Genomic DNA, 12,711 nt, shown 5'->3' with positions numbered 1-12,711 from the left:
GTAGTTACAGTTTTATGCATTTATTATAATCAATCTACATTGAGGTAGTGGTATTGTTTTTCGCTAATTACATCTTTTTGATTCCAGTATTAAGCCTATTAAAGATCAATTCATATTGTTTTAGATTCTGGTTATTAACAAACTTTTCCTTAGTATCATTTCTAGTTTCCTGGTGATTTCAATGTGGCTCCATGAGTAAAATGTAGCTACACACTACCAGGGGTCAAAAACCAAATGTGGGTCACTTTGCAATGCATATAAAGCCGATACATTTGTCTTTTAAAGAGGATTATCTGAGGAATGCTGAAACTAGAAATGTATATCTCATTGTCCCTCTCGGTTAAAATTGCGTTCCAGGGGCAACACAATATGACCCATAGGGCACTTTACTATTAGCGATTAAAGGGGCAGGGGCTCACGCCAAATTCACTCTGGTGAGGTCTAAACGTCTTTATATCCCAGAAGGCAAGTTGGTCTAATGTGCATAGCTGCACATACACAACAGTGTCACCAAATCCAGCAAGGTAGCATTACAGTTTACTAAAATCCATTGCCTCCCTCTATTTCATACAAATACCCAAATTCACTCTCATGATACAGAAACGTCATTATATTTTATATATTAATACCAATGTATTGTATATGTGAGAAAGCAATGTTGGTTAAATACATTTTATGTACCTTTCAATATGATTTTTTAATACTTTTTTAAGGCACTTTTCTAATGGTTTACCAATAATTCACTTTCAGGCTGTATTATTAGGCTATTAAACAAATTATAAATACTATAAATTTTAGGAAATTATTACTAAAACTGATATAAAACAATAACATTACGTTTACATGTTTTTCAACATCATCTATAACCTGCCTATTAAAATTAGCTAATTTTACTGTTTAAAAAGAAACTCACTGAAGATTCAGAATAAAGGTCTTTGATAACCGCCTCTTTTTAAATCAACAACAGCTCTTTTTTTCTCATCCAACCATAGCATCCAACAGACAGACTCCCAGCATTCCTTGCGCGCGGAATGGCGGGTAGTGGCATGTAGTGGTAAACTCTAAAATATCCTGCGCCTTCACCCGACTGCCCGTGGCCGTCATGTCGTCTTTTGTAACAGAAGTGCTCGCCAGTTCAGGTAAACTGGAGAAGGATGACCTCGCCTGCAAAATCTCCAAACTGTCACGGAAAGTGGAAGAAACTAAGGTAAGTTAAACGGTGAAGTCGGCTAACCAGCTGTCAAACCCGAATATAACTTGTTATAAACTCGAATATAACGTATACAATGTAACCTTAGTTAACTTCTCGATACATTGAATTAATGTTAAATTCGTTACTTTAAAAAAACAGAATTACATTTTTTTGATTATTCAGTATATTTGAATTTCTCTTGGACTCAAGTTAGCATACATTGACCGTTAACCAAAGCTCTTAAAGTGCAACTAACGCCTTTTTTCGTGACATATGAAGCCATTTAAGAATAATAAACATTTAGAATATTCGTTGTACAATGAACTTTGTGTCAATTCGTGTTTTAATGATGAACAGAAGGAAGGGTACTGATGTGACTTTGGCAGGCTGACGTGTCATGCTGCTGATATCATCGCCTGTTGGTGCCAGTCTGACTTCAGACAAACAGATTTAATGACGCAACTGTGTGTTCTTCTCTGTTCTTGAGACATTATTGGCAGATAATATGTCTGGGTTCTGATTTTTAGCAGACTTGCCTTTTTGTGTTTCATTCTTGGTTACGTTATCATCTTACATTGATTGAGTTTTTTCCTGCAATGTAATTGATAAGTAAATAAATGTTGTATGCTTTATAGTTGTTATTTGAATTGGGGAGATTCATTTGGTTTCCCATGTATTCGTGAAAAAGTGTAATGCTGGTCTTCATTTACATCAACCTGATATGCATTTAAGTTTGTATCTATTGCAATTAAGAGTTTAACCCGCCTCTTTTTTTTCATTACAGGAGGAGGTTACAGACATGATAAATAAAAAATATATTGAGTTTATTCCCAGTATGGAGGGAGCAGAGGAACTTTTGGATCAGGTTGAATCAGTTTCCAAAGATATTGATTTATTGAAAAGCTGCATTGAGAATGAGGTACTTTATTTCAATGTTAATAAACAATTACGGTTCAGTTTCTAATAATAAAAGAGCGACTCTTATAGTAGTTGAACATGTCGACTACTAAGTGTTTGCGTTTACAGGTTCAGCAGAACCTCCACAATGCCGTAACAGAGTATGCCAAGCTTAAACAGCAGCTGGAGAAAAACACTGCAGTAATAAACCTGCTCCAGCATCTCCAAGAGGTAATGCTGCTGGGATTTTGTGTATGCTTAGAGGATTTTCTAGCCATAAAGCTAGATTTATGTCTTAAAGAATGTGCATGTGTGTCTTGTGATGTAAATGATTATGTAAAAAAAAAAAAAAAGCTCAGGCGCATGTTCATTGTTAACATCCTAACAGGAATATTCTCACATTATTTTCATGTGCTCTTTAAGTTTGACAATGCAGTAGAGGAGTATCACAGGGCCTTGCAGGAAAAGAATTATGTGGTTGCAGCAAAGCAACATGGAACAGTAAGTCCCATTCAACAATAAATACACATCACCAGTTTGTGAATTTAACAGGTTTATTTCATTTTAAACAAAATTTGAGGGCTTCTTCTCATCCAGTTTAATAATTAATAATTTGGTTAGTTTATTGGCATATGTAACTGTTTAGTTGATTAACTGCCCTATGAATTACTATACAAAATCTTTCTGTGCTAGGATCTTAATACTTATTCCTACTTACATTATACAGGCACGAGCAAGTGTTGATGCCCTGAAATCTTGGAAAGACACAGAGTTGCCTTTAGTTCGGGCCCTCAGCTCAGAGATCACAATACAGAGAGAGAATCTCATCTACCACCTAGGAGAAGAGTGGAAGAAACTGGCAGTCTGGAAACTTCCTTCCACTAAAAGTAACCTTTTTACCTTAAAGCCGGCATGGTTTGTAAATACACCCTGTTTATAAATTTTTTTTTTACTAATGTATGTTATTGTTCTTATTGTGAAAAATTTGTCCATAATGGTGTTTAGTTTTTAAAACTTTTTTGACATCATAACAGGGTTCCTACACATTTTTCATTAAAATGCGCAGTATGTAAGATTTTTATTTTAAAATATCCTTAAACAATGTTATATTTTTTCTAACCAGGACACGGAACGTGTCTGTCCATCGCCTATCAATGATCATACCTGTGTTACCCTCGATTTCCGATGTTTTATTTGATAGAAACCAGGTGTGTTGGATGCGTTCATCGACAGAAAACGAATCGTTGCTATATAGCTCAACACAGTTAGCCTGATGTCGTCATATACTCAGCTCTAGTCAGAATATGAGTCTGATACTGCTCCATTTGGCTGTAATTATGGGGCGTGTTTCAACCGAACCAGGAAAGACCTCAATTGGATCAAAACCAGAGTAACGGAGCGACCCATAACTTTAGTTGACAAATATAAACAGAACTCAACTGCACTGTGTTGCTAAGTCTGCGGTTTTCGCGGGGGTTGTTTCCCATGTCTGCAGGTTAGCAGGCAACCTTGCCAAAATAACACATTTTACGTAGAAGTAAGTAACGTATGCAATTAACGTTTGAAGAAAAAGATGAGTGTAAACGATCTTTGCTGGTTTTGTAAAAAAAAAGAATTTAAGGATGCACAGAGTACTTACCAACACGATCATCATTTCTGAGAGAAATAGTGAAGGTGAATGAATATATGAACAAATTCAACTGAAGCATCTTTGATGACGTGGGTGATTACGTTACTGTTTATCATCTGTCCATCATCGTATAAAGCCCACCATTAGTCCAAACAGTTTCTGTTCGGGCATAATTACTCCTCTATGGATCAAGTCCAGACCGAACTGCCCGAGCTCAAATGTTGTGGGCGGGGCTGAGTTCGGCTGGCATCCAGGCTACAACACAGTTAATCTTATTGTTTAAATCTCGTTTACTTGATTTACCAAAAGTACCATGTTTTACCATGCCTAATATCGATCTAGCTCCCTGCAGTGTGCAACATAGTAGTTGCCGAAAGCAGAGTGGCATTATAACAACTTTCTACACACTCAAATGTATTTAATGATAACAGTGCTGCGTTACCACACATACGCACGAGCGGAAGCAGCTGCGAAAAAATGACACATTGTGGCTTTAAATTCCATATTTTTCCAGACCCAAATTTCTATATTTTTAGACCATATTTAACATGACACATTTGATATATAATAGTCATCTGTAATACCTTTATTTTCTCTGTTTTTTTTTCAATGTATTACAAAGTAATAACATGCACTTCCATGAGATTAACCTAAAACGCTTTATAACCTGCATGTATTCACCTCTGACACATCAGGGTTCTTTAAATGTTCTTTGATCACCAAACAGCAAAGTACAGTCTGATTTATGATTGTTTGCTCCTTTATTTGTTCTTAGTGAGGTTTCAAAAGAGACTCACTTATGGTAAAGACAACAGTTTTGCGTAATAAAAATGTGCGCCTTGAATTCATTGTTGTGTTCGACAGTCAATAAACGATCACTTAACTAGCCATGAACAATCTCTGCTTGTAGACAAATTTATTTTTTAGAAATTCCTAATTTTATATTTTAAAAAACTGAATGTTCACAATAGTCTTGAAAAAAATAATCGTACTCTGTTGTCTTTTTTTCCGTACTTATCAAGTTCAAAATTAGTCAAAATAAATTCCATTCTTTTCCAAACTGCATAGGAACTCTGCCATCATTTTTAATAAAAGTGTCATAACTTGATTTTCCAGAGTAACGTCAAACTTCTTCAATTATTTAGTCAGCTTAAGCCCGCCTTTTCTTACAATTGACAAGCTCGCAATCAGATCTGCCTCCAACCAGTAAACAGCTGGATAGAACCAAGTCCCTGTCAAACAATTATTTTCTTTTTCAATAATATTTCAGTCTGTTTTTATCCGTTTTATTACATCTTTAAGGCTTTTTCATGTCTCAAATACATGTTGGTAGTATCTGAGTAAAGAAAAGGGATTTCTTTGAAAATATTTAGCCTTGATTTGATTTTGTTTGATATCCATATTTTAGCTGAGCTCACTAGCGTGAAATCTTTCCTGAAGACAGCGCTTCATTTGAACAGAGGAGGATCTAAGGCGGATGAGTCTGTCCCACATGCTCTTCTCCCAAGCATTCTCCAGGCCCTCTCCATTCAAGGAGAGCTTCATAAAAAGATTAAACTGTTTGGTATGAATATGTTTTTGTGTTTCAGCCCATTAGTAGTACCTCCACATTGCTTTGTTTTTATTGTGGTCTGTTATTTGACAGCCTGACTGTTTGTCATTCTTTTAGGCCAAGTGTTGTTCAAGTACATGCTGAAGCCTCTAATCATATACCCTTCGTTGATGGTGGAAGTGAGCAGTCAGACTGAACAGGGGGCAGTCCTGACCCTGCAGTGTAAAGAAACCAAAGCAGAGCATCCAGACCCCAGCCAGGTTTACACCCAGGTGCTCACCGTGCTTAAGACGCTACATGAACACCTTTTTGGTACGTGCAAAAAAATCTGAAGAATATAAGACTGTGGTTCTGTTTACCACAGACATTAGTTATTTCTAATTATAATGCATACACCTGGGGCGTAGAGAGAATTTCAAACGTATGGGGAAAGAAATTTAGTCTAAAATCAGGTTTTCTTCTTACCATTTGCTTTTTATAACCTAAGAAATCAAATACAATGCTGAACGATAACCAATAATTTGTATTCTATATTTTTCCCCCTATATTCCTAATGACAAATTTATGATTGGTTAGTTTTTTTTAAATCACAGAATAAGTCAGAAAATATATTTTCTATATAGTATCTGGTCTGCAATATGCCGATAAGCATTGCATTGTATCATATTGTTATAAAAATACCTACAAAAATATGCTAATGATGGGATTTCTTTTGTTTTCTTTCTTCAGATGTGTCTATCGATGAAAAGAAAGTGTCTGAGATTTTAGGAGACCTGATTTGGGAGGAGATGTCTGAGTGCATAATTCGTGAATGCTTGGTTCATTCCATTCCGACTAACAGCAATCAGCTAGCTGAGTATAGCGAGGTAAGATGGCACAAGTCTGTCAGCTTGAAAACTGCACAGCGTTCTTTATAATACAATATTTAATTGTGTTCTCAGGTCATTAAACAGACAGAGAATTTTGAGAACAGTCTAAAAGAGATGGGGTACCTCACAGGGGACTCAACAGACCTCTTGAAATACGCCAGGAATGTCAACTGCCACTTCGCAAGCAAAAAATGCCAAGATGTCATTGTGGCTGCGCGAAAACTGATGACTTCTGAGATGCACAATACAGTGAAAGTAAGACCTATTTAAATTCTCAATGTTATGTTGGGGATGTTTTCGTCTACTATGGGGTGCTGTTGAGTCTTACTTTGGTCACAACTTTCTCTGTGTTTTAACAAATGGAATAATTTTTGGTGACAAATCTTATTTTGACACATTGAGCACAAAAACTACCCTTTCGTTCTGTTCGGGATGAAATCATCCACTAAATTAAACTGCTGTAAAAATATATCTCATCTTTTTTTTCTTTTTGCATAAATCTTAATCAACCTCAGTCCTGATCAAAACGACTTAATGTAAAAAAAAATTATATATATGTATATATATATATATATATATATATATATATATATATATATATATATATATATATATATATATATATATATATATATATATATATATATATATATATATATATCAGAGTTTCCACTAGAAAAAAATGGTGCCGGTCAAAGTGACCGACAGAGGTTTCGTTTTCCGGACGTTTTGATGATATGCCGGTCAAAAACTCCTGAAAGCAGTCTATGTAACTTTAAAAAAAATGACATAATCAGACCGTATATGCAACATGTTTATTAGCCTAACTTTCAAATAGACGGAAAAAAAACATGAACGTCTGATTGGCGTCAATCAACCAATTTTTTTAACTCATAGGCGTAATTTGCGGGTGGGACATGTCCCCACCACTTTTTTTAAAACGTCTTGCTTCACGGATTAACCTAACTAATACAAACAAAACATCTCTGGTTAACTAGAAGAGTATCATTTCATTCGTTTTTTAAATAAGAGGCGATCAGGTGCTCGTTGCCGCTGTTATCAGTGGAGCAGATTTCTCTCGTGGCTCATGCAGTCTTCACACAGACGAGCGCTTTAATCTAACGCTTAACGCTGTTGCAGAGACTTTCTATTTGTTCCAGTCAGATCACGAAACAAAATGCACAAAAACTGTTCCTGCTCTTGATGTACAACCACTGATGGTATTCGGTTTTGATGAGAGAAAAAATAGGCTACGAGGGCATATTAGAAACGAGAACTTCTAACAAGTTTAACAGACTAGACCAGTGATTAAGCAAAGTGTGCAAATCTATTTGCCTTTATTCACGTAAAAAAACTTGGCACAACACTATTGTAAACTCAGTATGTCTCATTTAGTTGGTAACATTTAAATTGGCCACCGTGTGAAATGACAAAATCATATAATAGAATATAACAGTATACTGATAACTACAAGCAGGTAAGCACTACAAGATGTTTTTGAATGCATTAGAGAAAACGACAAAATTACTTATTCACAAATTTCCGTGTGTGAATAAGTGCTGTTTAAAATGTGCTTGCACCCGATCATATTCAGAAGAAGGTAAAAAAAAAAAAAAAAATCCCTTAAACTTTAACATCCCGCTCATGCCCTTAGCCGTTATCATCTGTATCAAGCTGGTTGTTTACCGTGTGAGTTCTGAACACTGCACTATGTGCTTAAATCTTTTCGTTTCTACACATATTAGGCTACATATTCCTCATGTCTGTGAGGCAAGCCTGCTGAGTTTCAGTTTATTTGAGACGCGCTCCAGTTCATGATGAAAGCGATGGCTTCCGCGACCTAGTCTACTTATTTATTTCTTATTTATTAAATACATGCAATTAACCGAAGAAACCTTTATTAAAATTAAGAGACAATTTGTACAAAATGAAAGAAAGGCTTTTTACAAAACAAAACTTAATATTAAACTAAATATAACCACCAAAATCATTTCTGACCCACTCGCATCTTTGCACTTATAGCCTATCATAATCAGATGAAATCTAAAAATAATATTATAATATTTAAACATAAATATGAAGAAAAAAAACCAATGTTTAATGGCTACAACAAGTATAGTAAGTTACAGATTTATGTCATGTCTGAGCTGGATTTGAACGAACATCATTTTACCGGCGGGTTCATGAGCGCCTGCGGATTATTGAGCGGATCACACCGGCTCCACTCCGCTAATTAGTCATTACAGGCTCGTTCTCGATACTTACACGGGAAGGGCCGGTCTCTCGGGTGCATGGGCTCGAGTAGGGTTGGACTTTTTTTGAGCCGATCTACGCTCTAGTTCTGGCGAAAAATGTAGTGCTGTGCCGGCCCGTTGTCATAAATTTTTCTCGTGATGGAGCGGTAGTGGAGCGCTCTCGGAGTGAGCAAAAACCACAACGCTCCGACTTTTAAAAAAATCGCTCCTCACTCCATTCAAAATCTCGCCACTCCGCTCACATACTCTGCTTCGCAGGCTGTGGAGAATTGCAATCCTCCATAGCCATGGAGCGCTGTCATGACAGCGAGGGCATCACGTCGCAGGCTCACGGTATCGATAAGAGGCAGTTTTAATCTGACAATTTGACCGAAAAGATTTCATTTTGTCGGACATTTAATTTTTTCCCCGGCCAATGTCCGGTAATTACCGGACAACGGAAACCCTGATATATATATATATATATATATATATATATATATATATATATATATATATATATATATCTGATCTGATACATTTTCACAGCAGTTTAATTTAGTGGATGTTTTCATCCTGAACATAACAAAAGGGTAGTGAATTTGAACAATACACAAGCGTTAAGCTACAAAAGCTTTTTGGTGATAGTCTTTTGTGTGCTTTTTGGTGATAGTCTTTTGTGTGCTTTTTGGTGATAGTCTTTTGTGTGCTTTTTGTGTCCAGATCACTCCAGAGTATAAGCTTTCTATCCCTAAACTACCGAGTCCCAGTGGAGGAGAGAAGGAGAGGAAGGAGTCGGGTAAGAAAAGTGCCCATTACGATCAGCAGAGCCTGGAAAATGAGAAGCAGTTGAGTCCCAGTACTCTATGCCTGCCTGTGTGTCGCATTAGTGAGTCAGTGCAGCAGCTAATGGACTTGGCCATACAAACTCTGTCTGAGGCCGTGGGCAGCTCCCCCCAGTGGTACGTAGCAGGCAGCCATTATAATTGACCATAATGCACTTTCCTGGTTTTCAAAGCCAGATTGGGCATTTCCGGTGAACTGTTAGCTGACATTCTATACTCGTTGTATATGATTTTTTTTTTTTTTTTTATTTAAATGTTGTATTCATATTTTAATGTGTTTTTTATATTTTAATGTGGTAATCACACTTGCCTAATTTGCCTATAAATGAGTTTTATTCATATTAATAAAGGCAAATTCAACTTCAAAAAATATTTCTAATGTGATAACCAAAAACATTATTTGTTCATCTTTCTGAGATTGTCCTCATTTGTAAAACTGAAAAAGATGTAGGAAAAGCTACATTTGATAATAAATACTTATTTAAAAATACAAAGAAAATGTATTACCACTATAACCAGGAGATGGCGACAGAAGAGCGTTTATTGGCTCGTATTACCCATTTCCAGTAATATCTTTTCCATATGATTTTGAATAAATATTAAACATTTATTAAATCACTAGGTTTACAAAAAAAAATTATTATATTTTCAAGATGAAATATGAAGTACTCACAAAGTCTCATGATAAACAATTCAATTTTCTGCTAATGAATTACACTGAATGCTAGCATCATGCTCCCCCTCCCTTTAGATCCACTGACAAGCTGTCAGTCAGTGCAGCGCAAGCTCACTAATTTAGGGGCACTTCCCATTTTGTTCAATAAATCTAACTAAAGTGCACAATAAATCTTTACTTTACAATATTAAAGTGATGGTTAAATTTACACTGAGGGACACGCCTTTTTTTTATGATGTCTTGCGTTTAAATAACTAAATTAATGTTAGGCCTGGTTATTTAAGTGACTATATTCTGATTATAAACTAAGTATTGCACTATTAATGCTGTTAAAACTACCCCAGGACATTGAAGATACCGACGCATCAACAAGTGAAATTTCACAGGAAGTTTTCCAGCTGGCTTATATCACTGCGAAAGTTATTAAGAATGTTCTGTGCATATGGTCAATTAAGCACAAATATGTTTTTAGGTGAAAAGCTGTGAAATCTGTAATTGTGGCGCTACATAAATGTGGTCTTTTTTCTTTCAGTGCAGTCCAGCTTTTCTACACAGTTCGAAATATTTTTCACCTGTTCTATGATGTAGTGCCTACATATCACAAGTAAGTTTTTTTTTATTTTTTATATACCGGTAGCAGTAATCTTGGTATACTGGGTTTTGTTTTTAATGTGATGCTGTTTTTATAACTTAGGGACAACTTCCTGAAGTTGCCTCACTTGGCGGCCATCCAACACAACAACTGCATGTTCATCGCTCACCACCTTTTAACGCTGGGATTCCAATTTAAACCTCACCTTCCTTTGAAAGATGGAGTGTCTTATTTTGTAGACTTGGTCCCAGGTTTCAGAAGACTAGGTAAGGGCACGCAGACATTATATGATACGGTATAGATGTTTGGGATGTGTAAGTGTTTGTTTTTTGAATGAATGAATGAATCAACTGAAAACTTTTATTCAGCAAGTATACATTACAGTTGATCAAAAGTGATTAAAGAATTGTGTGTGTGTGTGTGGGGGGGGGGCTGTTTACACAAATATGAAGCTGAACTATTTTCAACTATTTCAAATTGAGCACCAAATCAACATATTGGAATGTTTTCTGAAGGATCATGTGACACTAAAGACTGGAGTAATTGCTGCTGATTTTCCTAATTCCAGAAACATTTTCACTTGGATATAAGTCACAATAGGAAAGAACAGATGATCGTGCATTCCATTTCATGCCAACTTAACATGGTAATGCAGATACCAATGTTTAAGATGATATGACTTTTTTTTTTAAATGTTTCTGCTTTTAAACTAGGTGCTCGGTGCTTTGTGGCACAAATGAACGTTCAAAAAGCTGAGATGTTGGAGAGACTGTCCACTGCACGGAACTTCTCCAGTTTGGATGATGAAGACAATTACTCTGTAGCCAGCAAGGCTATCAGACAAGTATGATCAAACAACACATTAATTTCTGAATAGACAAAAAAGGCCTTTGCGGCTTAAATTTAGGTACCAGTATATAAGCATATTTGTGCCTAGTGTACTTGTCACTGGTTTTATTGCTGTTGTGAATTTTAGGTAATTCATCAGCTGAGGAGGTTGGGAAAAGTTTGGCAAGATGTCTTGCCTGTGAACATATACTGCAAAGCCATTGGTACACTCCTCAATACTGCAATATCAGAGCTGATTAATAAGATTATGATGTTGGAGGTAAGACAATGTGTAATGCTGTTGTTTTTGATGGGACAAGCAAACTATTTGATGTGTAAAACCCAGTGTCTCATTCCAGGACATATCCAATGTCGACGGTGAGCGACTGCGAACACTCTGTCAAACCATTATAGAGGAAGGGCCGCTGGTCTTTAATCCATTGCCAGATGAAAACAAGAACAAAAAATATCAAGAAGAGGTTCCAGTCTATGTAAAGAAATGGATGACCTTAAAAGAGATCTCCATGGTGCTAAATGCTAATCTACAGGAAATAGTGGACAGGTCATACACTCAATCTTTTTTATTTTGATTAATTTTTAGGAGTCTGTCTGAAACTGTTTTTTTGTTTTTGGTCATTGGGAAGTTGAGGATTATGTATTTTGTTTATAGAGCTCACGTTTAATTTTTGTTTGTTTTGTTTTTTAGGTGGGCGGAGGGCAAAGGACCTCTGGCAGTGGAGTTCTCCTGTAATGAGATGAAGAGCCTCATTCGTGCCCTGTTCAAGAACACAGAGAGGCGAGCAGCGGCCCTTGCTAAAATTGTCAAATAGACATCCAAAAGACCAATGCACTTCCAACGCAACCTAATGCTACACGGAGCTTTCCCTTACATATATTGTGTTCTCTATTTTTCTATTATGCTTTGCAATAAATGCTGTTCTAAGCACTTGCTTGTTCCTTACATTAACAGTATATGATTTAATACTTGGAAAATACCTCAATAAACTGCAGCAATGCCAGATAATCTTGTTTTAGACTGTCCAAAGTTTTTCAATTTACTATTCACCCCAAAAAAGAAAACTGTCATCTTGTTCCAAACCTGTATGACTAAAAATGTGTGGAACAAGAATGAAAATGTTAGGCAGAACGGTATCAACTGACAACCTCAGTCAAAAATCGCTTTCATTATATTGTCATTTTCCATACAATAAAAGTGGATTGTGAATAAAGCTTGTATTCTGCCTCACATCTCCTTTGGGTTCCACGGAGGATAGAAAGTAATACGGGGCTGGAACAACATAAGAGTAAATTGTGTATATGAGTACATTACAGTCTATAAATGAGCAGTGGAAGAATGCAAAATGGTCCAGACAACTTCTAAATAGAAGGTGTGGAT

At 36.1% G+C, this 12,711-nt stretch overlaps 1 protein-coding gene across 1 annotated transcript; it reads left to right on the top strand.

The window, feature by feature from the left end:
* The first annotated feature begins 991 nt into the window (after window positions 1-991).
* zw10 (zw10 kinetochore protein) lies at window positions 992-12,261 on the top strand. The gene is made up of 16 exons (XM_067423903.1): window positions 992-1,207; window positions 1,977-2,111; window positions 2,219-2,320; window positions 2,513-2,590; window positions 2,817-2,976; window positions 5,128-5,283; window positions 5,389-5,583; window positions 6,001-6,137; window positions 6,213-6,395; window positions 9,098-9,336; window positions 10,428-10,499; window positions 10,590-10,753; window positions 11,201-11,331; window positions 11,464-11,595; window positions 11,675-11,877; window positions 12,022-12,261. The coding sequence occupies exons 1-16, from the start codon at window positions 1,103-1,105 to the stop codon at window positions 12,143-12,145; spliced, it is 2,316 nt and encodes a 771-aa protein (XP_067280004.1). The 5' UTR covers window positions 992-1,102; the 3' UTR covers window positions 12,146-12,261.
* Window positions 12,262-12,711: the final 450 nt, after the last annotated feature.

The sequence above is a fragment of the Pseudorasbora parva genome, chromosome 18 (genome assembly GCF_024679245.1).
Source record: "Pseudorasbora parva isolate DD20220531a chromosome 18, ASM2467924v1, whole genome shotgun sequence".
NCBI classification, from domain to species: domain Eukaryota; kingdom Metazoa; phylum Chordata; class Actinopteri; order Cypriniformes; family Gobionidae; genus Pseudorasbora; species Pseudorasbora parva.
This window is presented reverse-complemented; position numbering and strand designations above follow the sequence as displayed.

Coding starts and splice junctions, on each gene's coding strand:
- zw10 (XM_067423903.1), top strand. CDS start 1,103: ATGTCGTCTTTTGTAACAGAAGTGCTCGCCAGTTCAGGTAAACTGGAG. Junction 9,337..10,427: donor GTGGGCAGCTCCCCCCAGTG/GTACGTAGCAGG, acceptor TTTTTCTTTCAG/TGCAGTCCAGCTTTTCTACA. Junction 11,596..11,674: donor ATAAGATTATGATGTTGGAG/GTAAGACAATGT, acceptor GTCTCATTCCAG/GACATATCCAATGTCGACGG.